General features: G+C 41.6%; 2 protein-coding genes across 11 annotated transcripts in view; one reads left to right on the forward strand and one right to left on the reverse strand.

Moving 5' to 3' along the window:
* MRRF (mitochondrial ribosome recycling factor) overlaps positions 1 to 3,629 on the reverse strand; it is a 63,116-nt gene extending 59,487 nt beyond the window's left edge. For 7 of the 10 annotated variants that reach the window (XM_058694250.1, XM_058694251.1, XM_058694249.1 and 4 more), the window contains exon 1: positions 3,436 to 3,629. In XM_058694250.1, coding sequence (XP_058550233.1) covers positions 3,436 to 3,629 — 194 coding nt within the window. Of the gene's footprint in view, positions 1 to 2,654; positions 2,717 to 3,121; positions 3,241 to 3,435 lie in introns of those variants that run through there. The other 3 variants (XM_058694259.1, XM_058694257.1, XM_058694258.1) reach the window with 3 other exon arrangements.
* RBM18 (RNA binding motif protein 18) lies at positions 3,536 to 23,277 on the forward strand. Its single transcript, XM_058694260.1, has 6 exons — positions 3,536 to 3,659; positions 6,526 to 6,654; positions 14,133 to 14,259; positions 17,484 to 17,570; positions 19,261 to 19,346; positions 22,890 to 23,277. The coding sequence occupies exons 2-6, from the start codon at positions 6,542 to 6,544 to the stop codon at positions 23,047 to 23,049; spliced, it is 573 nt and encodes a 190-aa protein (XP_058550243.1). The 5' UTR covers positions 3,536 to 3,659; positions 6,526 to 6,541; the 3' UTR covers positions 23,050 to 23,277.

The following is a 23,277-nucleotide window of genomic DNA, read 5'->3' on the forward strand; positions in this document are numbered from 1 at the left end:
ACTTTCTTCATCTGCAAAATGAGAAAAATAATCCTGATCTTAAAATGAGATAGTAAATGCATGTAAAACACCTAGCACAGTGCCCGGGATATAGTACCTACTTAATAAATGCTAGCTACCATTATTATTATTTCTTAAAAGAAAAGCGAGTAAATCAAAGGCAAATAATTTCTCCTGATGGAGTTTTTTTTTTTTTTTCTCTCCTGCTGGAATTTTTAATAGCAAGGGATGCTAGATGTCTGTGATTGACTACATGAAATCAGTAAAAGCAAATCTAGACTTTAAAAAGTATCTTTCCTCTTCTTTAATTATTTTCAATAGCTACTATTAATTGAAGTCAGGCCTGGGTTGCTTGCTTTACCATGTCTAATCCTCCCAATAATGCCACAGAGAAAGTATAATAATCTCCATTTTACAGATGTAGAAACTGATGCTCAAAGAGACCATCGCTGTCCAAGGGCACGGAACTATTAGCTCTGCCCTATTTTGCCAAAACTGTTCACAAAATTTGGCTCTAAGTGAGGTTTCTATATCTAGGTTTTTCTAATATAGCCAATGCCTTACCCACACTTATATCCAAATATGGCTGTATAATAATGCGTTTTGTTGTTGTTGTTTTTTAATCTACAGGGTTTCAATCTGGTTGCTCCATTTAAGACAGGTTTCCTGGTGTTCCTGTTGCAGGTCATAATACCAATCCACAAAGCAACAGGAAATCAAAATGGGTTAGAAATAAACAACCTTTGACAGAAAGCGCAGCACCCAAAAGCAGACCCAGTACATGTGAACCGGAAGACAACTCTATAAATAAACCACATTGCTGAAATGTTTTAGGCGTAGATTTTAATTGCACAGAAGTCAGGAAATTTCAAAGTAGAGGTTCAATAAAGGCAGTCCCTTGGGCCCTTTACCTTAAGGACATGCATATTAACAGTTCAGCACAGAAGAGTTAGTCAAGGAAAGGAACTGTCACAGGAGCCCAGGTATTATCCAACAAAATTAACCTAAACTCAGAAAAAAATGTGAGAAAGTATTTGGGTTTTAGACACAGTCTTGAAATGGAATCCCACACTTAGGAGCTGTGTGACCTTGCATAGATCATTTAGCCTCTCTGAGCTACAGTTTCCACCCCATTTTTACTGCCGTGATATTACTGAGCCTTCAAAAAGATAATTGTAACAATAATAATGAAACAATTGCTTACATTTAGAGTTACAACTATGTGCCAGAAACTATTCTAAACACTGTATTGCATACATTAACTCATTTGAGCCTCATGATATCACTATGAAAAAAGGACTATTAGTATACCCATTCTATGGATGAAGAAACAAAGGCACAGATAACTTGCCCAAGATTAGATTTCAGGCAATCTAGCTCCAGAGTCTGTGCTCTTAACCAGTGTACTGTATACTATTACATATATGAAACACTCAGCAATTATTGATGTTATTATTGAAACTGTTGGGAGTATATTTTAAATCTATTTGAGGCACATACTGTTTTTCCAAAGTTAAGGTTCTCAAAACTTGACTTTGTGTTTTCTATAGAAGGTGCATTTTAATTTTGTAAAGAACTAGATGAGGGACACAAAGCCCTAGCTTATCTATTGTCCCAGCAACTTCTCACAATCCAGCTGCATATTAGCTTATAATATGTACATTTTTATAAACACGGATGTGGGTCCTCATTGTATATAAAGTACTTTCACATGTATTATCTCATAACCAAATTCATAATTACCACCCACATTTTACAAATAAGCAAAATGATTTTTCATTTCCTTGAATATTCCTCCTGCTCCTGGGTCTTCAAACATAATGCTGAAGTTGAATCTGCTTGGAATGATCTTCCCCCACCTCTTTAATGAACTACCTCTCATTTTTCTTTCAGATTTCAGCTTAAGCATCACTTTCTCAGAGGATGCCTTTCTTGGCTGTCTCCTCCAGTCCAACTCGGTCAAATGTCCTGTAGCCCACTTTCATCAACACCCTATACTTTTTTCATAGCACTTAAACAGTATCAGCTAATAGTTATTAGCTGTGTAGTTATTTGATCACTGCCTACATCCCTCCCTGAGACTATAACCACCACAAAGACTGATCTCTGGTTCTCTTGTTCACTGCTGTACCTCCAGCATAGCACAGTCCCTGAATACAGAAGACACTGAATATGAGTGATGAATACATACATGAATGAAAGTCCAGAAAGATTAAGTCCTTGCCCAAGGTCACAATTACAGTGCAAGATCTGGACTCTAAGCCTCAGATTGAAGGTCCTGGGCTCTACTTCCCAACAGTGCTTCAATCATCTCTTAGTCTCCCAGATTTTTCACATAGAGATAGTAGGGTATGCTCTCTAAATTCAGTGCCACACACAGGTATTTGCAGCAACTGACTATATAGTATCCGACTATTCACAGCATCATGACTATAGTATAGAATCATGTCCCTGATGTAACCAAAGGAGGATGACACACTTTAACAGGTAGAGAAAGAACTTTTGCCTAAGAGCTAGAAGGTACAGATCCCAATATTCCTATCTCATCACTCCCTGCCAACAATCCTCTTTAGATTCATAACCACCTGTATTACAAAAAGCATTTGTGGCAGCTCTCCAGTGACATGTGACTTGTACCAAACCACTTCTCCTACCTAGATTGTGTTTCGCCAACCGCAAAATGAAGGGTCAGTTCAGGTTTTCATTCTTTTGAACTATAAAGCTCTCCAAGATTCTGGAAAAGGCAGTAGAGTGCGGTGAAAGGAAAAAAGGCACCAAACTTAGAGAAGACCTGGGAAAGAGTCCTGGTTCTAGCACTTCCTAGATATGTGACCTCAGATAGATCACACTCCCTGGACCTCAATCTCCTAGGTAAAATGTAAATGACAATACTATTTGTCAGGGTTACCAGGACGATCGAATGAGGTAAGGGCTGCAGAAACACTTTGTAACTAGACAACGGCTACTGAAATGACAACTGTTTGCTGAGGGAAGGCACAGAGTAATGGTTAAAAGTTAAGGCTTTGTAATTTAAGCTCCATCCCTCACTAGCCGCATGACCCTGATAAAGTTATTTCTCTGAGTTTCCATTTCTTCATCATGGGGGGGTAATAATACCTACCCCCGTGGGATAGTTCTGAACACTAAATGTTCCTGCCAGATAGTGGGCTACAAAGGAGGGGATGCTATTCAATAAGCACCCTCCCCTCCGCATCCTCGAAGTTCGTAGCTGAGGGGACGAGCCCCGCCCCCACCCCACGAAAATCTCGCGGAAGCGACAGGTCCCGCCCCCAGTCTTAAAGGTCAAGCCGGATTCGAATGGAACCGGTCAGGGTACGGTGATCAGACTCCCTCAGGTTCCCCAGAGATGCTTGAGTAGAGGTCTCTGGCACCCGGATCCAGCCCGCGCCTCGAGGCCTTGCAGAGGCCACTCACCAGCTACCGCCCAGGCTACTAGGAAAAGACCCACGCGACCGCGGAGACGGCGGCGGCGCGGGCGCCATGACGTCACGGGGCGGCGCGGCGGCGCAGGCGTAGCGCGTCACGGACGGCCTGGCAGCGGGCGACGTTGAGGTGGACGCGCCTGGAGGGCCGTCGGGCTGCGGGGTCGGGACCTGTTTCTGGGGCATGAGCCGAGGGGACGACGCCGAGGCCACGAGGTGAGTCCCGCCGCGAGGCGCCCCTGCACCTGAGCGCCGGCCCCGCGAGGGGCTCGTAGAGGAGGCTGCCCTAGCAAGACGGCTTCTCAGGCCCCGCCCCGGATTGTCCCGCCGCTAGCCCGGAAATAACAATCCGAGAAATGACCCATTGCATCTGGGAATTCGCGGCCAGGAATCGGGAAGCCGGGGTTCCAGGCTTGACCCTGCCATTACCCTTAGCTTTAGGAACAAGTGGCTTTGCTTCTCTGGACTTTATTCCCTGTAGGATTATTCTTGCCTTCCAGGCGGTTGCAGTTTGACTGCGAGGATAGATGTAACAAGCGTTTTTTGTGATCTCTGTTAATCTAGGGGATTGTCGCCATTGCAAACCTAAAAGATTTTAATGGTCGCATGCCATCTTGATCTTATTACGCTTTTACAAAAGGCCCAGTGCTAAACTGTCACAGATACTCTTATTTAAACCCCTCAACGACCCATGAGTTAGGGATAATCGTGCCCATTCTAGAAAGGAAGAAGAAAATGAGGTTCCAAGTGGAGCCCCGTTCATTCATTCAGTTAATATTGAGCACCAGGCAGTGTACTAAATGCTGTGAATGGAACTATGTCCAGGATAGGAAGGTCCTCCAGGAGCTTACATTCTGGTGAGGGAAACAGAAAATAGAATAGTAAATAACGTTGAATGAGCAGTATACAGAAAGAAAAGGTGGCTATGGCTCTACTCTTAGGAAAAGCTTTTCTGGAAAGACACTTAGCTAAAGTCACACAATAACTGGGTGCCAAAGCCAGGATTTGAATACAGATCTTTCGGCCCCATATCCCGCACTCTTGCCACTAAAACATGCTACCCTTTTGTCATATTAAGTAGTAGTGGGTATTCCTGTTTTCAGACATGAGAAAATCCGAGAAGGTCCTGTGATTGAAGTGTCATCGCAAATGTTGTCTCTTTTAGAGAGGCCTTCCCTCTCCACTGATGCTGAAGTAGTCCAACCCCAGTCTCCATGTCAGATCACCTTGCTAAATTGAGTTTGCAGCTCTGTCTCTAATTATACCTTGTTTATTTATCTTGTGTTTGTGTTGTCCCGCCCCTCCTCCAAACCATGAGCATTCCAAGCACAGAGAGCTTATTTGTTTACTGCTTTGTCCTAGACAATGCCTAGAAATAGAAGCTCAGTTTTTCTTTTTGGAATGAATGAATGATCTGTAGGAAAATAGGAGGATAGGAAAGCACAGAGAATACAGAATGCTTCTCCTGGTCTGTTTCCACTCCTGGGATTCTGTTTCTGTGTGTTTCACCTTTCTCTCAGGAGGTAAGAGCAAGAACTACAAGCTTATTCATTTCTCTTTTTTCAGCACATAGCCATGGGCTTAGCAGTTAGCAGTTGCTTGTCACACTTTGTTGAACAGATTGAAGAAGTGAGTGGGAAAGGTAGAATAATACCCTCACGTGAGGGGCTGGATAAACATGTTATTAACAATAACTTAGCACCCACTGTGTACCAGACTTCATGGGCTATGCTGAGATGAATAAGAGGTAATGGCAGTGATCAGTGTATGTCACCTGCTGTTTTTAAGACCGTTCCTGCAAGCACTACCCTCTGAGGTACTTCGGGTTACATAGTATCTGTTTCCTAGAGCAAGGAGTAAAGTCTGGCACAGGCTGCCATCTTCCCAGCCCTTTTTTTCTTTCTCTACCACATGATATATTTGTTAAAGCTTTGCTTTGCATCTGTCATCTCATTTTTGGCCTTCTCAGCACCCTTAAGTTACAAGCAGGGCAAGGTTTCATATGTAGAGATGAGGAAACAAGCTTAGAAAGAAGTGACTTCCAATGGAAATGCCAAAATTTGAAACCAGGTCTTCTGACACCAGCGTTTTTTCTCTTGCCACTACTGTCTCCATCATAACCCTCAGCCTCCTTTTTTGGTTGTGAGATGAGTCCTTTCCAGATCGAAGACTAGTGATAATTTAAGCTAACATTCATTGAAAACTCCTCAGGTGCCATACATTGTTCTTAATGCTTTGAGTGTGTTAACTCAGTGAATCTGCACAACTTTTGTGAGGGGTCATTCTCTTTTCAGATGAGGAAACTGAGGCACAAGTGGCTAAGTAACTTGCACAAGGTTACGCAGCTAGTAAACGGTGCAACTGGAATGACTTAGGAGGAAGTTAGTCTCTTCTCTGAGTCTCTTCCAAACTATTAAACATGATACTAGCAAACATTGATTGATTGCTTACTGTTGTTAGATGCAGTGTTTAATGATTTTTCATGCATTATCTTTAGTCTTCCCGACAGCCCTGTAAGATAAAAACTGTTATTTCCATTCATAGTGTATATGAGGGAACAGAGGCCTAGAATGTTCTGGCAATTCACCAAGTCACACAGCCTGCTTTCAAACCCAGTTCTGATTCCTAAATCTATAGCTTTAAATTTCCTGTATTGCCTCATCCATGAGGAAGAGACGTATAACTGCACTTTCCCACCCATCTCCCTCAGTGCCATTAAGACTCTCTTTCTGGTGGTTTCCAAGACTTATTTTGGGTGACAGTTTTTGAACTGGAGTATCATGTAGTAATAAAGACTTTGGCCTCCTGCCCAGTCGGCCTCTGGCTTCAAAAGAGGAAAACTTTAGTGTCTGCACGCAGAACCACACCCCTTTCACCTTAAATGGAAGCTCTTGCACTCTGGCTGCCAGAGGAGCTGTCCCAAGGGAACTGGTGCTGGGGCCCTGGTTGTGGAATAACTGAGGCCTTTGAAGAACTGCCCAGGGCTTGCCCTCCTTGAATAAATGTTTGTTGAATTGAATTTGAAGTCTCCTGTTCACACAGTGCTGCTCCTCTCCTGCCTGAATGTTCACGTTTTCTTTAGTATTTCATAGAGATTGATGGAAGCAGAAACCAAAACTCTTCCCCTGGAGAACGCATCCATCCTTTCAGAGGGTTCCCTACAGGAAGGGCACCGGTTATGGATTGGCAACCTGGACCCCAAGATCACAGAGTGAGTCTAAGTCATCTTAATTTGTTGCCTACAAAACTGGGATGTTTGTAGTGGTGGTGTTCAGAAGAATTTTCAAGAGATGTAGGATATATTTTCGCCCTTTTATTTATGTTTTAATTACCTTTGAAGGGTACATGCTTTTGTTATTAACCTGTTATGTTGACATTTTTCTTATATTTGGACTGTTCTGCAAGAACACAGACGTGGGTATTCTTTAAAACATATACTTCATTTTTCTTACTTGCCGAAGATGTTCTTTTTTTTTTTCACCAATTTGAATCCTTGTACCCAGTGACTACAGGACATTATTTTCTAGAATCAAGCCACAGCATACTTTTATTCCTCAAAATGAGGGAACCAGCAGACGTCTCAGTACCTTCACCAACAGGCAGAGGGTACCGCTTGACTGTAATTCATGTTAAGCAGCCATGGAACCATAGAAGGTCAGAGCTGGAAGGCATCTTAGAAATCACGTCAGCCCCTTTGGTTTTCATTCATTCACTAAATGGTGTGGTGCCTAATGTGTGCCAAGTGCCTATTTGTGCCAAGTACCACACTAAGCAGTTTTCAAACTTTTTAAATCTGAGGAACCTTGTCTTAAAGTAATCAGAACCTGTTTATAAAATACAAGCTCAGAGCTGTGCTGATTAAAGTGGGGAAGAGGTCCACCCAAAGCCTTTTGGCAACTGCCACCCTTTCTTTGGCAGTCAGTTAGAGGACTCCATGTTACAGGACTCCATGGAGCACACTTGAAAAGCTCTGATAGGATCCAGTTCTCTTATCCTACAGTAGAGGAAACTGAGATCCCAAACACAGAAGTGCCTTGCCCGGGGTAACAAAACTAATTAAATTGTCCTGACTCCCCACTCTTTCCATGGTGGCCATTATAGTGGAAAGTACTTTCTTAGCAGGAGAGAGTTAAGAGGTGTTTCCTTCCCCCAGTTGTTCAGTAGGTACAAGGCTGTAGTTGGTGGCAGGATGGTAAGGAGTGAATAGATCCAGCTGTGTGGGATCAGTGCTTAAAGCAGGCATGGAATATGTCATCAGTCCTAAAAGGCACTCCCTGTGGAATAGTGTTAAAGGCAAGGTGAGAGGAGACAAGAGAACCTGCTTACTTGAGTCTAGGATAAGAGGAGGTGTATATAGGATTGGGACTGGGAGAGAGGAAAAGGATGTGAACTAATGGGTCAGGATGGTAACAGAAAGTTTAGTTCTTAATTCTGCTGAAGTTCAGATCAGCTGAATGAAATTAACTTTAGGTTCCTCTAGGAATTATGCCATTTAACATATGTTGTCCCCATGTTATGTTACTTTGGTCACTGGGGCCCTGGACTGTGGACTGTGCATTTATTTTGGTTCCCTTTATGGCTTATGGCTTTGAGGATGAATGAATGTGTGAATCAGCCCAGCCTCTCAATTATGAGTGTTGATCAGAGAAGCTGTTTCCATCATCTAAAAGCCAGGCTGTGAGGGGTTGCTCCCCAGAGTGGTTTCCATTCCCACCTCTGCTTCTCTGAATGGAAATCGGAACATGGAAACACTGTTCGTTGTTTTGGCTGCAACTCACCGTAATGAGACTCTTGTTCTGATTGTGTCCTGCTGCTTGATAGGAAAGTTCAAATGGGCATCTACCACCTCAGTTTATGTCAGAAGTTAAGAGTATATCCATGTTTTCTTCTGTTAGAGCATTAACAGAAACATTGAATCAAAACTTTCCCACTGGTATCTCTGCCCCTTTTATGTCAGGCCAAAGGTGGACATCATGGACTGAGCTGCAGATCAGGGCTTTGCGGGGCCTACCTGTGGCTTCCCCACTTCTGTGTCACCTGCTATTGTTTTTCTTCTATGGATTCCTTATCTCAAAACATTTTCTCTGCCAAACACACTGATTAAATAATAATACATTTCTTTTTGAAGATATGACAGTCGTAGCTGTGGTTAGCATGAAATGCTGAGCATTATCTCATTTAATTTACTTAATTATAGCAAAGAAACCTAGCATGTTAGTAAGGTAGGTCTTATGGAAATGTGTGATTTCCTTCCAAGTTTTTGAGTTACATAAACTTCTAGATCCTGTTCCTCTCAAGGTGGGTAATGATGGGCCTACATGAATTATTAAAATACAGTCATTTCCAGGCATTGTAGGATTGCATGTTGTATGTTACGTGAATATGGGTGCCTGGCTTATAGTTCAATCTCAGAAGGGATTTGAATCTAGATCTTTAAACTTCTAATGACCCGTGGGGCAACTGGGTGGCTCAGTCAGCTGAGCGTCCCAACTCCATCTTGGCTCAGATCATGATCTCACAGTTAGTGGGATTTAGCCCCACGCCAGGCTCTGCGCTGACAGTAGGAGCCTGCTTAGGATTCTCTCTCTCCCTGCCCCCCCAAACCCCGCAACTTGCACATGTGCTCGCTCGCTCTCTCCTCTCTCAAAATAACTAAACTTTAATAAAAAATTAAACAAGGAAAAAAAATAAACTAATGATTCTTTAGAGAAGTTTGCAGAGCATCCTCCAGTGTTCATAATTAAACCCCACCCACAAATTGCTGCTAGTTCCTGCTGTTTCCCCTTTCAACACACTCTTATCTCTTTCCTGTACATACCCCTGCTCTTTACCATCCCTCTTCCTGATCTCTTATAAACTGATTTGAATGCCCCTCTTATACAAATGGCCTCTCACCTCTTGTTAGAAGACAATTTATAGTGTATATTTACTGTGATGAATGGTGACAGAGACAGTTTAAAAAAAAAAAGACTTTTCCACTCAATTTTTAAGTTTTTTTGATAATTAATTCGAGTCATCTTATGTGTATGTGCTTATTACTAATCTGAGTCCTGATCAAGTTACATGGGACGCCCATCAGTCTCCTCTCAGAGGAATGTGTACTTGCTAACTGACTGTCTAGCACTCTGATATCCTGCTTCACATTGGTTTTTGTTCAGTACTTTGTGGTTGCAGTACTCCCCATAGCATTCTTGGCTATGCTAGCTGCCAAGAATATCTGTATGACTAAATAGGTCGTAGAATTTAGATTTAAGGGAATGATGACATATGATTTGTGGAGGTAGCAGGTTCCATTATTCTGATTCCTCCCGACTTCATTACACCTCATATTTCTCACCTACAAAGTGAGAATGTTCAACTAATGGGGTGAACATTTTTTCTGGCTCTAATATTGTATTAGTTCCTCTTATTTAAGCTCATGACAACCGTGTGAGGCAAGGAGAAAGATAATATTTTCCCTGTTTTATAGGACAGGAAGAGTTAAGTGAGGTGACTCAGTATACTGAAATAGTTAGCCGTGGACTAATTTCCCATCACCTAATTTAGTGCTCCTTGCTCAGATATTCTAATAGTCCATTTAACTGAACAAGCATAACCTAAAGTGTCCTATTCTAAATTTTAAAATATAAGGACTTCTTTTAAATTGTCGTGGGACTCAGTCTAACCATAGAGTAAAAACAGTACTTCCAAACATCGTTGCTAGTGCCTGCAACAGAGAAGCCAAAAAAGTTAATGTCCTTAGACATTATCTATTTTCCACACTGTGGTTTCCTCTGAAAGGATTAATCCAGGCTTTCTTTTTCAAATATTAAATGTTTTGCATAGAAAGTCAAATCAATAGCCACTACGTAATTCATGAGGAGAAATATGAGAAGAAACAAAGCCAGCAAAAATTGTACAAGAAGGAGCATTCTAAATGGAAGGTGTAAGTGGAAATAAGAAAGAATGTGTGAGCAGACTATCAGGAGGACCTTTTTGACTAAAGGAAGGTTGAATACTAAATGAGGGTGAAAGCAGCAGTGGGATAGATGGAGTTCTATCAGACGCATACAGGGTCTTTAAAATTGACTCAGACAAGAAGTATGAATTTGTTGTAGAAGAGACTTATTGGGGGTGTTAAGCAGGATGCTGACAACATGAAAGTGATGTTTTAGTGGAGAAATGAGACGTCACTATGCAGAGTGGGTTGGAGGAGCAAAGACTGATGCCGAAGATTAGCTAGGAAAGACTGCCAGAAACTAGGCCAATCTATCACCCAGGTAGAGACCGTGAACTTGGAAGCCACTAGGTGAGTCTGAGAGATGAAGAACGTGATGGATGAAAGGGGAACAGGAGTTGAAGATGACCCTGATGTTTCTTGCCTAAGAAATGGAGAATCATGTCCACACTGACTGGTGGAATAGCTGGAAAGGGTATCAGGTTTGGAGGGCGGGTCATTCTGGGTTATACTAAGTAAACTTAAAAGCAGCGGAGAGCCATCCAGGTGGAAGTGTCCTTCTGAGGCCGACTTTCAGAGGTGAACTGGAATGCGAGAGGGGAGTAAACGCATGAATGTGTGTTTAACCCTAAAGAAACCTGTGTTTCTCAGCTAATTCTTGTTTTTCCTTCATGATTCATGCTTTTCTTTTAATGCCTTGGTTTGCACAAATCAGCCGTTACTGTTTGCTACTTAAATTTAAAACACAGTGATACTATTTAATAGCATAGAACATAAAGACCCAGCAAATAGTAATTTCTATAAGTTTTAAAGAAAATTTTCTCTAAAACAAATTATGCATTTAAAACAGTCTTAAATATCATTTCGTTGGCTTCCCATTGCCTACAGCATCAAATTAAAATTCCCTCACTAAGAACACCAACATCCTTCACAGTCTGTCCCCTGCCTGCCTTTCAGCTCATCTCTTAACTGCCCTACTCTTACTGTCTTCCAATGAAGCAGATTCCCTTTCGCCTTTATTTCTTTGCACATAATATTCAGTAACCACCATGTTCCTGCACAATTGGGCCTCTTTGTGTGCTCATGTGCATACGTCTGTGTGCAAGTATCACAGCATTTTGCAATTTTTTGATTGCATATCTCTATCTTCTAACCAGAATGTGAGGTCCTTGAAGGCCAGGACCTGGTTGTATTCATCTGGATGGTTCAAGTGCCTACTACGGTCTTTGACAAGTAGTAGGTGTCTAGGTGTCTATTTTAACATTTGTGTAGACTAATTACTTCTGTGCCACTAGGCAGGAGGGCCATTTTCAAGACCATTACGGAAAACACTAAGTTGCAGAAATATGTTGGGACTGGTGTACTAGCTCCTGAAAGTTGCAGGGCCCCACATTTCATGAAGTGAAGCAAGGCTCTGATGGGTCGTGAGCCCTCCCATACTTCAGCAGCACGTGAAAGTGCTTGCAGATGTGAAAGCAAGACTCTTCAGGCTTTTTTTCACTATCAGAGCTCACAGTCCCCATCTCCAGGAAGCAAAATAGTAAACATTTCATTCCTTTTGTTTCGGTGTTCCGATAATTTCAAGGAATTATCAAACAAGGAAAGAAATCCTGGAGAAGTTGAAAGACACAGACCTAAGCAGATGTTCCTGGAATCTTAAGGTCGCACTTCTCGGGCAGAATGTATTTGTTAGCTTTTCAAAGAGTAATCTGTTGGCTTTTTTTTTTTTTTCTGAGTAAATTAAAATTCATTTCCTAGGAAATGCCGATCGCCTTACCTTCCTGCTTTTAAGCAGAATGGAGCTGATGAAAAGATGACCGGCCCACAGCAGCCCTTAGATTGTTTTTTAGAAAAACGGGTTTGACCCACCATTCATGGCAACTGGCACAGTGTTGAGGTTTGAATGAGTATATTAAGTGGAAGATGCAGCTGTGAGTTAAAGACTCAGGGGAAGGGTGCTTGGCTGGCTCAGTCAGTGGAGCATGAGACTCTTGATCTTGGGGTTGCGAGTCTGAGCCCTACACTGGGCATAGAGATGACTTAAAAAAATAAAAACTTAAGTTAAAAAAAAAAAAAAAAAGACCCAGGGGAGACTCTTGCAGCCCATATCTGTCTGCACATTTGAGAGGCTCACCCTTGTTGTACCCCTACTCAAAAATCAAGTAAAACCAGAAATCTGTACTTGAGGTGTCTCCCTTTCCTCTGGAGAATCCACACCTACATCCTCCCTAGCAGTTGAGGTCTCCTGATGGGAGCTGAGAATTTGGAAACTAGGGAGTTACAATTGCTTTCCCTTTCAAAACAGGTCTAAAGACCAGATTAATGTTCACAGTATGCCTTGGGATCCTTGCATCCTGCCCCAGTGCAAGACCTGTATTATGTCTTTCTTGCTCCATTGTGTCAGGCACCTGATCCAGGATAATGGGCTTGCTTGTTGATGTACATTAGTATCAAATTTAGTATGTAGAGCTTATGATCCCCTTCATATCTTTCTGCCTCCCAAAGGAGATTGTTACTCAAGAGTAAAATCTTGATGAGTTTCTCCTAGAAAACAATGTGAATATAAATGTGGCTGTAACGACAGCTCTACTGACTCCCTGTGGGGTAGAATTCCCAGTAATAACAGATTTAGCATGTGGGCTGATACCTTTTTAGTATCACAGGGACAGCATTGTTTAGAGAAAGCCTTGACTCCATTTGAATAGTGTGGAGGATGCCAGGAGGAAGGCCAAAGGAAAAGGAAACGGGAGAGCTGTTGGTTTGTCTCACCCTTACATCAGATGACAGGAAGTCGGAATTGAGATTGGCCACAGCAACCTGTTAAGGCCACATCTGTTTGAATAACTTAAAAGCTCTATAGAAACCAAATAAGTGTTAGAGAAAAGAATCTAAGAAGAGGATGAGGGGCACAATGGCAAGCAAGAGCTTGGGGTGAACCTCCTACCAGGAAAAAATGTCTTCCTGGGCCATCAATACTCTTTAATCGGCCATGCTCCAAGGTATAAACTGTGTGAAAACAACTGAGGTTGATTAGTTATCCACAGCTGGGTGATTTATAGAACTGGCCAGGTTCTCCTGCCCTGTATGAGACCAGCCTCGGTCACACTGTGGTTCCACATTGTCCCTAACGTTCAGTCACGTCAGGGATTGAAACTCACAGGCACGTATGGAGTGCCGCTAGCTGTGGTTTGGTTTTTGGCAGAGTTTCTCACGAGTGCAATTCAGGGCTAATGATTAATTATGGAATCTATTACAGAAGTCTTCCAAAGTTGTTTTTTTGTTTGTGTGAGTGTGTGTTACTTTATTTATTTTTGAGATAAGGTAGGCTTTGGCTTTTGGAGTGTGGGTATGTGTTCCTGATGGAGTTGTAGTTATTCACAAATGCTAGTTCATTGCCAAGAGATTAAAAATAAATAGATCGACACTATTTTTGAGCTTTTCTCCAAAAGAAAAACAAATGGTGCTTCTGGGCCAGACAGCTGTTTGTTAGGTGTGGTTTTTTGTTCGGTATTTTTGTGCTGGACAGACGCTTAGCCATGACAATTCTAGTTCCCATTCCAAATAGAGGCAAACAAGTCTGTTTGCCAAATAAACTAACGCAGCAGTTTGGGAGAAGGCGGGGGGGGGGGGGGGGGCGGGCGGTGTGGCAAGATTTTATCCTGGGGTAAATCATCTCCTGCTTTTATCTCCCACTTCGGCCAGAGTGGCCATCCAAGTTCCCAGTGTACTCATGGGCTGTCCTTTCTCTACAGATACCACCTCCTCAAGCTCCTCCAGAAGTTTGGCACAGTGAAGCAGTTTGACTTCCTCTTTCACAAGTCTGGTGCTTTGGAGGGACAGCCTCGAGGGTACTGTTTTGTCAACTTCGAAACTAAGCAGGTAATGAAGCCTCCCCCCTTTCACGGTGCTTCCTGTACTCTCCTCCTTACTTAGTCCTCTCTCCCCGAGCACAAGTCATGGTGCCTTGTGGGCAAGAGCCGTGTTGGACTCACCCCTCTGTGCCTCGCCCTGAGTCCTAAAGGAGACCCTCGGTAAAGGAACGGGTGAAGGGCTTTCAAAATCGACCCTCCCCAGGCTCGCGGTCTGAGGCGGCTGACCTACTTTTCTGACCAGATGCTTTGGGGTGCCCACATTAAGCACATGGACATCCTCCTCCCTGTTCTGGTTTGTTTGTTCCTTTAGTGGCAGGCCAACAAAGCCTCCTTTTCTTTCAATAGTTTTGCCCCGTGGTGCAGAAGCCCTCCCTCTGTGTGGTGAGCCACCCACAAACTCTTTTATTTTGATTTCTTAAAAATGTACCCTTCTTCTCAGTGTCTCAGAACAAATGCGTACAGATTTGAATATATATGGAGGAAGAGAGCATTCAGCTTCAACCATGATATACACATGTATCTTCTTGCAGTAAAATTGTATCCTTTAAGTGCACATGGCTTGATAAAGAAATTGAATTGGAACGTTATTAAATATAGAGATACTGGTTAGTATTCTCTATAACTTTAGTAGTCATATGGAAGGACATTGCCTGGTTATTGTTTCAATAATACTGTATTTGGATGTTTTTCTTGTTATAAAAGTAGTACATATTAATTACAGATGAAAATATAGATGACGTGACTTCCCTTATCAGCCCAGTACCCAGAAATAATTCTTGTTAATATTTAGTCTTGTTAATATTTAGTTTTCTTGTTACTATTTAGATCTTTCTAGTCTCTTCTTTCATTACATTCACACATGCATACACACGTATAGAGCTTAGAGCACTCAAATAAGGTCATATCGTCCTATTTACCGCTCAAAGTCTATTAAAAATTTTCTGTCCTCTACTACACATCCAGAAAACGTTCTGTATCATGATACTGTGGTTTCACCAGTGTGGCTGTTTATATGTAAAAATTCACTGGTGTAGATCTTTAATGTTTATATATTTTGTTGTATGTAACTCAACATCATTTTTGATGACCACACAGTATCTCATCGTAGGAGTGTATGGTAAGTTATTTGATTAATCCCCAGTTATTAGCTGTTTAGGTTGTCCCCAGTGATTCACAAGTGTAAACAGTATGCTAGTGAATATCTTCATACCTCTAGTTATTTTCACGTTTACTGTATACATGGAAACTGAATGCTATCAACAAAGGCCACGCATATTTTTTCTTGATACGACTGCCAGTTGCCTTCAAGCAATGATGTATCCGTACGCTCTGAGACTGTATGAGAGTGTCATTTGTCCTTATCGGTGCTGGGGGTGCTTTCCATCTCCTCTAACTTTTGCAAATGAGACAGGCACTAGGAGATACATTGCTATTCTAAATGAGGGAAGTGAGAAAAATGCTGCGTATGGTTAGCATTTGTAAATACTTTATTCTTCCTTAATGATAGAGTGTGATGAGCATTCTTACAATTGAAATCAGTGGTCATGGTGGGGATAGATGGTGGTTTTAAAACACTGGACTACAAATTACAAAGCCTAGCTTCTATTGCTGGCTCTTTTATTTATGAACTTTGGGCAAGTCTCTTGACCTCTTTTGGCTCAGTTTTCATTTAAAAATGGGGATTAAGGGGTGCCTGGGTGGCTCAGTCGGTTAAGCGGCCGACTTCGGCTCAGGTCATGATTTCGCGGTCTGTGAGTTCGAGCCCCGCGTCGGGCTCTGTGCTGACAGCTCAGAGCCTGGAGCCTGTTTCAGATTCTGTGTCTCCCTCTCTCTGACCCTCCCCCGTTCATGCTCTGTCTCTCTCTGTCTCAAAAATAAATAAATGTTAAAATAATAATAATAATAATAATAATAATAAAAATGGGGATTAAAAATACCCTCCTTTGCTTACAGGAAGTTGAGAGAATAGATGAGGGTACATAGGAAAATACAGTTGGCATTTAATATTGTTGAATACACAAACTTTGAAATGACATACAAAGATAGGAAAAATTTTTTAAAACATTTATCTCCTTGCTGGCATTTTTAAAACATTTATCTCCTTACTACTGCCGATGCTGCAGAATTAATAGAGAACGCCATGTGAATTCTAATTCCCTAGATGAAACTAAAAAGGAGAATAAAATGTCTCTTATCTGTCTCTCTAACTGGTAAGCGAGGATGTCATTGACTGTCCAATGGCTGACACATAGTGAACACTCAGGTGTTTGTTGACTGTCATGCTGGCGAGCTCTGGAGGAACAAGAGAATCACCAGTAAAACCAGACTGGAATGTCTGGTGGTATTACACTGCAGTGTCAGATCCACTCTTGTTCCTGCTCCGGTTCCTTAAGGGCTTCTTCACCCCCTGGTAGATGTGGGTTACACTTGGCTGAATGCCTCAGGGATACAAATGGAGCAGAGAAGGTTTGGCAGGATGGAAAAGTACGACCAGGCTTCCTGGGAATGTCCTAGAGTGACTCTTAATCCAGCTTCAGGAATTCCTTTTAACCTTGTTCCTCCTGTATCTGATGGGGAAAGGGTCAGGGAACTTTTGGCTCCCAAAACCAGGTGTATAGATTGGCTCACACAAATACCTTGCTCACAGGCTCTTTGACTCACTCCTGCTTTTTCCGGCCTAGTTTCCTTCACTCCCGTATCCTTTGAAGCCATTACTGTTTCTCACTTTGGATCCAGGGAGTGTAAGCCCTCGTCTGGGGTATAGTTCCGGTAAATTTCCTAGCACAGTGGGTCCTCGCAGACAGAAGTGTATAGAAAGGTATCCCCTGATAAGAACAATGCGCTAACAGTGGTTGAGTGCTTACCACATGCTCCATGCTTTCTTTACATGCACTCTTCCTCCTCCCTCCAACCAGTGAGGGACAAGTAGTAGTGTCCATGTTGTAGAGATGAAGAAGCTAATATTCACAGAGCTTAAGGGAGGGACCTGCCAGCTATCCCACTGCCAGTAATTGGCAGAGCCAGGATTGGCATTTCTGTTTGACCAACTTTATAAAACTCACACCCTTTCTGCTATCATGCCTTTTTTTTTTTTTTTTAATTTATTTAAATTGTAAATCCTTTGCCAGTTGTTTATCAGAAGCAGTCCGGTTGGAATCACAGCCTTCAAAGCTGGTGAGGCCCTATGAGGCACATGAATTTTTGACGAACATCTGTCCCTTTCCTGCACAGGAAGCGGAACAAGCCATCCAGTGTCTCAATGGCAAGCTGGCTCTGTCTAAGAAGCTGGTGGTGCGATGGGCACATGCTCAAGTCAAGGTAAGCCTGCTGGGCTAGAAAGTCCACACCAAGCTCACCCTAAGGAGTTTTCCAAAAGACCGTTGTCCACTTACCCGTTTGCATCCCAGCCTCTTCACATCTGGAGCAGGCATACTTTGGTCTCCTACTTGTATTTACCATGTGTGTTGCCAGATTTTTCTTTTGAGAAACATCTCAGGAGGGATTAAGTTCCTTCATTGTTTCTCTCCACATACCCACAGATTCTGTTTTTGATTGATTTTTCCATGTGGCTGATGTGTATACTCAGACCTCTATCATGTTTTTGGTGGGGGTTGTTCTTTGGAGGAAAAAATGCATTTATTTTTAAAATTAGTTGCTTTAGGCATTATTAGACTGTTCCCAGCCTCTCCATTCTGTGGAGAGTTTGAATATGTTTATTCTAAACGCTTGAGAAATGGGTAGTTTGTATGAGTGCTTAAATTCCTGGCATCTCATCACTCCAGAGAGTTTGAGAGTTATTTGTGGGACTTTGCAGGGTCTGAATTGTCTCCAGGGCCCTAGAAGTGGCAAATGGCCTTGTTCATCTTTATAGTTGGTCTCTTGGAAAAATGCACTGGAAAAGATAATTACCATTAAAAAAAAAACAAAAGAAAAAAAAAAGAATGGCATTCTGCGTTACCTGGCACAAAGGTAGAGAAGGATGTGGACCAGAGCAATCCCAAGAGTTGAGTCGCTTCCTTCGTGGTGGGGTGTTGACAGACCTGCCTGCAACAAGATCCGTAGCGGTTAAAATTAGAGCTTCAGTCTTTAGCTATAGGAGCACGGCTTTTGATCAGAGGCCCCCTACCCATCAAGCTTCCCAGTAAAGAGTCACAGAAATTAAACTTTGGAGCTCGGTGTCCAGACTGAAAAACAGAGCTCCAACACTTTGTATCCTTCTGAGTATCTCAGGTAATCACAGAGCCTTCTCAATTTCTAGGACACATTGCCTTAAACATAGAAACAACGGGGAGAATTACCAAATGCTTTTTTACTCAAAAGAAAATCAAGTCTCATTTGCCAGACTGGCTGTCATTTTCTCATTCTGTGTCTCATTGAAAAGACACGCAAGAGAAATCATCCTCTGTTCCCATCTTTCGTTTAAGAATCTCTGTGCCTTGCAGTTCTCTTCTCCTATAAGTCTTTGACCAGAGGGCCTGATTGCTCTTTAATATTTAATTTACTTTTTACAAGGGGTGTATAATTATCTGACATCACATTAAACAGTTCTTTTGCTATAGGATGTTTTCTGTATCAGTGGCTGGGAGCTTTTATTGCTACTTTTCTTCTCCACTCAGACCTGTTGAGAGTTGAATGTTATGCTTGGTGCTTGGCAGAAATCTAGCAAAATTTTAAAGTGTTTTGAATAAAGCAAACTAAATACTGTAAGAGGATGTAAGAGGGGACTCCTATTGTGTATTTGTACCATCTGTGAATTTGAAAGTTGACGTTCTTTCCCTACCAAATAAGGCAGTCTAGTGGCTAGATAGGAAGCTTCTTTTAAACTTCTTTTTTAAATTTGTAGCTTTTAGGCCAAACCTGTGTGGAGTTTTGCATAGGTTCTAGACAGTCCGAAGATTGTCTAGAAATATGCCAACGGTACGCTGATGAGGTTGGAGTTTTTGAACTTATGCACTATAGTAAAGGGCTGGTTTTTGTTCAAGTGAAGTGATTTCCCTTTTTCTTTCAGAGATATGATCATAACAAGAATGATAAGATCCTTCCTATCAGTCTTGAGCCGTCCTCCAGCACTGAGCCCACTCAGTCTAACCTGAGGTAAGATGGGGTGCTATAGAAGGACACAAACGAGAATTCGAGAGCGTGAGCCACTGCTTCGTTCCAAGCCTTCATTCGTACTTCAGTGGATCTTTAGACTCTTAGTTTGTAACAGAACCTGTCAACTTCTGACATTTTGAGAGATGTGTTCAGGTAATCTCTAGAACGCGTAATAGCCTCTCCTCCCATACCCCCAAGATCACGGACTTACAGAATTCATTCACTCAAAAACAGCTGCATATACCTGCCGCGTACCAGCCATTGTGCTTGGCACAGGAATACGCAGGCACGGTCAGACGGTCCTTAAGCTGAAAACAAGCATTTTAATGAGGGCTTGAGTCTTGCTGGCTTTGTCATTATACGTATGCTAATTCCTCCCCAGCCGTGAATTCCTTTCTGCAGAGTGTTAGTGTGCAGCTCGTTCATTCTCTGGGCCACTTCAGCGACTGTAGCTGTGTTGGTTCTAGTGTGCACAAACTGTCAGTTACTTCTTTGGAGTTAATTCAAAACAGAAGGAATGAAGAGTTGGGTGGAGAAAGGGGAAGTTAAGTGGATGGTTGAGCAGAAGTAGAGGGTTTTTGTTGTTTGGGTTTTTTTTGTTTTTTTTTTTTTTTCCCTGCATTATAGCCTGGGGAGAAATTTTAACAATAACAATAGCCAGGATTTATTGAGTTTACTATAAAGCAGGCACTGTGCTGAACACTTCACATGCCATATGTCACTTAATTATAAAAATGCCGGTAAAAATACTGTAACACTCATTTTATTTCGGAGGAAACTGACACTCAGCAAGGTAAAATATCTTGGTCAAGACGGCACAGGTAGCAAATAACAGATTCCAGAGTCAAAGCTAGGACTACTGGACTTCAAAATTCAGTAAATTAATTTTATAGTTACTAATTTAATGTCATTGCTTTATATATTTACAATATTACTACACTTAAAATATTTAATACTTAATATTTGGTAAGTTATATTTTTTATATTATAACATTTAATATAATACATTTAATATGTTGATGACAAATGTTAAATATAATAGTTAATATAATTGATATTTCTTAATTTTGTCCTCTTTTACTATTTTGTGCTCCCAGAAATTAAAAAAAAAAAAAAAAAGAAAAAGTATGATGACTCTTGTAGGTTCACTAGGAATCCTATCCACTATGCCATTTTCCCCATAAAGTTTGAATCTCCATGATCACAACTCAGTTTTCATGGAGGTTTTTATAAATCTAACTCCTGTTGGGAGGAGACCACTGCATTAATGTCTGCTGCTCTCTGTTACAATGAACATGTCTTTAATTTTACTTTCAGTGTTTGCGTCTATACTAAACAGCCTAGTGTTTTCCATTTATTTTGTTATCCAGAGAACCTCAGCTTACATCTTTCTATTAACATCTATACCTAATTAGAGAAGGTTGCTTTTTGGTGACTCCTGAACAAACAGCTGGCTATCCCACTAATGGAGAGGAGAAGGTGCTGGAATGCATCTTGGTAATACCTTGGTGTTCTTTTTTATTGTAACCTAGGGTTTTAATTTTACATTGACCATGTAAAGTTATGAGTATATAGGAGCAGATGTACACTTTTTGAGGATTTCTGAAAGACCATTGTATACATCCCCTTCCAGGTTTCTGTCTCCCTGACTATAGATCACTGACCGCTTTGCAAATGGAAAGGAAACCAGGGGTCATAGAATATCCACTGCCTGAGTGCTTTGCATTCTGGTCCAGGGATGGCAATGACCTCCATCAAAGAGAATTCCTCCCAACGTGGGCAGTGTCTCCTCACCCCTTCTCTCTGATACAGGGCTGTGCAGCTCCCAACCTGATGGAGAGGAAGGAGCAGGGGTTTGGGTGATAACAAACTGGGTTTGAATCCTGGCCGTGCAGTCTGTTAGCTGTGTGACCCCTGGGCAAGTTACTACCTCCCTGCATTTCTTTATCTATAAAACATGGATGTTATCACAAGGATTAGAAACAATATCAGTAAAACTCTGGGCACAGTGCCTGGCTCATTGTAACTCCATAAATGATTGCATTTATAAACACACATTTATTAGTAAAAAGAGATTTTGTAGGATTTCCAAGGTGTTTCTTCCATTATTACTCAGTGATTCAAAAAATGGTACAATGTAGTAGTTAATAGCATGGGCTCTTGAATCCAATTGTGTTCAGATCTCTACTGCTTACTAGCTAAATAATATTGGGCAAGTTAACCTTTCTGTGCCTCAGTTTTTTCATCTGCAAAATGAGTATAACCCACCTTATAATGTTTTCGATCTTACACGAATTTTTTTTCCAATTTTTTTTTTTTTAACCATGGTGAAAGGCATATAAAATAGCACTTACCATCTTAACCATTTTTTTTTTTTTAACTCTATTTGACCTAGTCTTGGTCCACTTTTTTTTTTTTTTTTTTTTAAGTTTATTTATTTTGAGAGACAGCAGAGGAGGGACAGAGAGAGAGGGAGAAAGGGAGAAAGAGAATCCCAGGCCGGAGCTGCAGGGCTCGAACTCACAAACCATGAGATCATAACCTGAGCCAAAACCAAGAGTCAGACACTTAACCGACTGCACCACCCAGGCACCCCACCATCTAAACCATTTGAAGTGTACAATTCAGTGATTCTAAATACATTTGTAATGTACAACCATTACCACCATCATTCCCCATAATTCTTTTCATCTTGTAGAACTGAAACCCTATATCCATCAAGTAATAACTTCCCATTCCCACCTCCCCCAAGCTCCTGGAAACGACCATGCCACTTTCTGCCTCTGATTTTGATTAGTCTAAGTACCTTATACAAGTGTAATCATCCCATATTTGTCTTTTTGTGACAAGCTTATTTCACTTAGCTTAATGTCCTCGTGGTTCATCCATGTTGTGGCATTATGTCAGAATTCCCTTCCTTTTAAAAGCTGAATAATATTCCAAAATGTGATCTAATACCACATTTTGTTTATTCATTCATACAAGACCCTGCTTTCAATTTCTCTATGAATTATTTGAGTGCCTACTATCTGCCAGGCCCTACAATGTCAAACAGTGTGTGTGTCTGAAGATTAAATGTAGCCTATGTGATGTACTCCTAACAGTGTCTGGGTTTTTGGTAAAAATTTAATAGATGGTTCAGGTTTGATCGTTTCTGTTTCTGTTTTTGTTTTTTAACGTTTCTTTATTTTGAGAGAGAGAGTGCGTGCGAGGGAAGGAGGGGCGGGGATTGGGGAGAGAATCCCAAGCAGGCTCCACACTGTCAGCGTAGAGCCCATCGCACAGCTTGAACTCACAAACCACGAGATCACGCGTGACTTGAGCCAAAATCGTTGGACATTCAACTGACTAAGCCACCGAGGCAGCCCTGATTTTTTTCTTAAAATGTTATTGTGTGTGTTTTATGTGAAATATTCGCATATTCATATTTGAGTATCTTGTTGCTTCTCTGATCCGCCAAAAAAGACACAAGGAAGATGAAGTACGCGAGTATTTTCAGAATGCACTCAGGCCCGCTCTGATCCTCTGCTGTCCTTTTTCCAGTGTCACTGCTAAGATAAAAGCCATTGAAGCCAAGCTGAAAATGATGGCAGAAAATCCTGACGCAGAGTATCCAGCAGCACCTGTTTATTCCTACTTTAAGCCTCCAGATAAAAAAAGGACTACTCCTTATTCTAGAACAGCTTGGAAATCTCGAAGATGATGGTTATGAATTATTGTAGCAGCAAAAGCCAACTGGTCTTCACACCTGAAATCCTCTGCCTTTGTACTTTGTAGATGTGATTGGTACTACCCAACAGAGCACAATCACTGTTAATGTTTGGTAGCGTAACATTTTTGGATGTTCTCATGGATGTTTCTTCCCTGAAGTATGTGTGGAATTGAGCGTCATCCAGAATAAATAGGATTGTATCCAAAATTGTGATTGGAA

This window comes from Neofelis nebulosa, chromosome 12, assembly GCF_028018385.1.
Source record: "Neofelis nebulosa isolate mNeoNeb1 chromosome 12, mNeoNeb1.pri, whole genome shotgun sequence".
In the NCBI taxonomy this organism is placed as follows: Eukaryota; Metazoa; Chordata; class Mammalia; order Carnivora; family Felidae; genus Neofelis; species Neofelis nebulosa.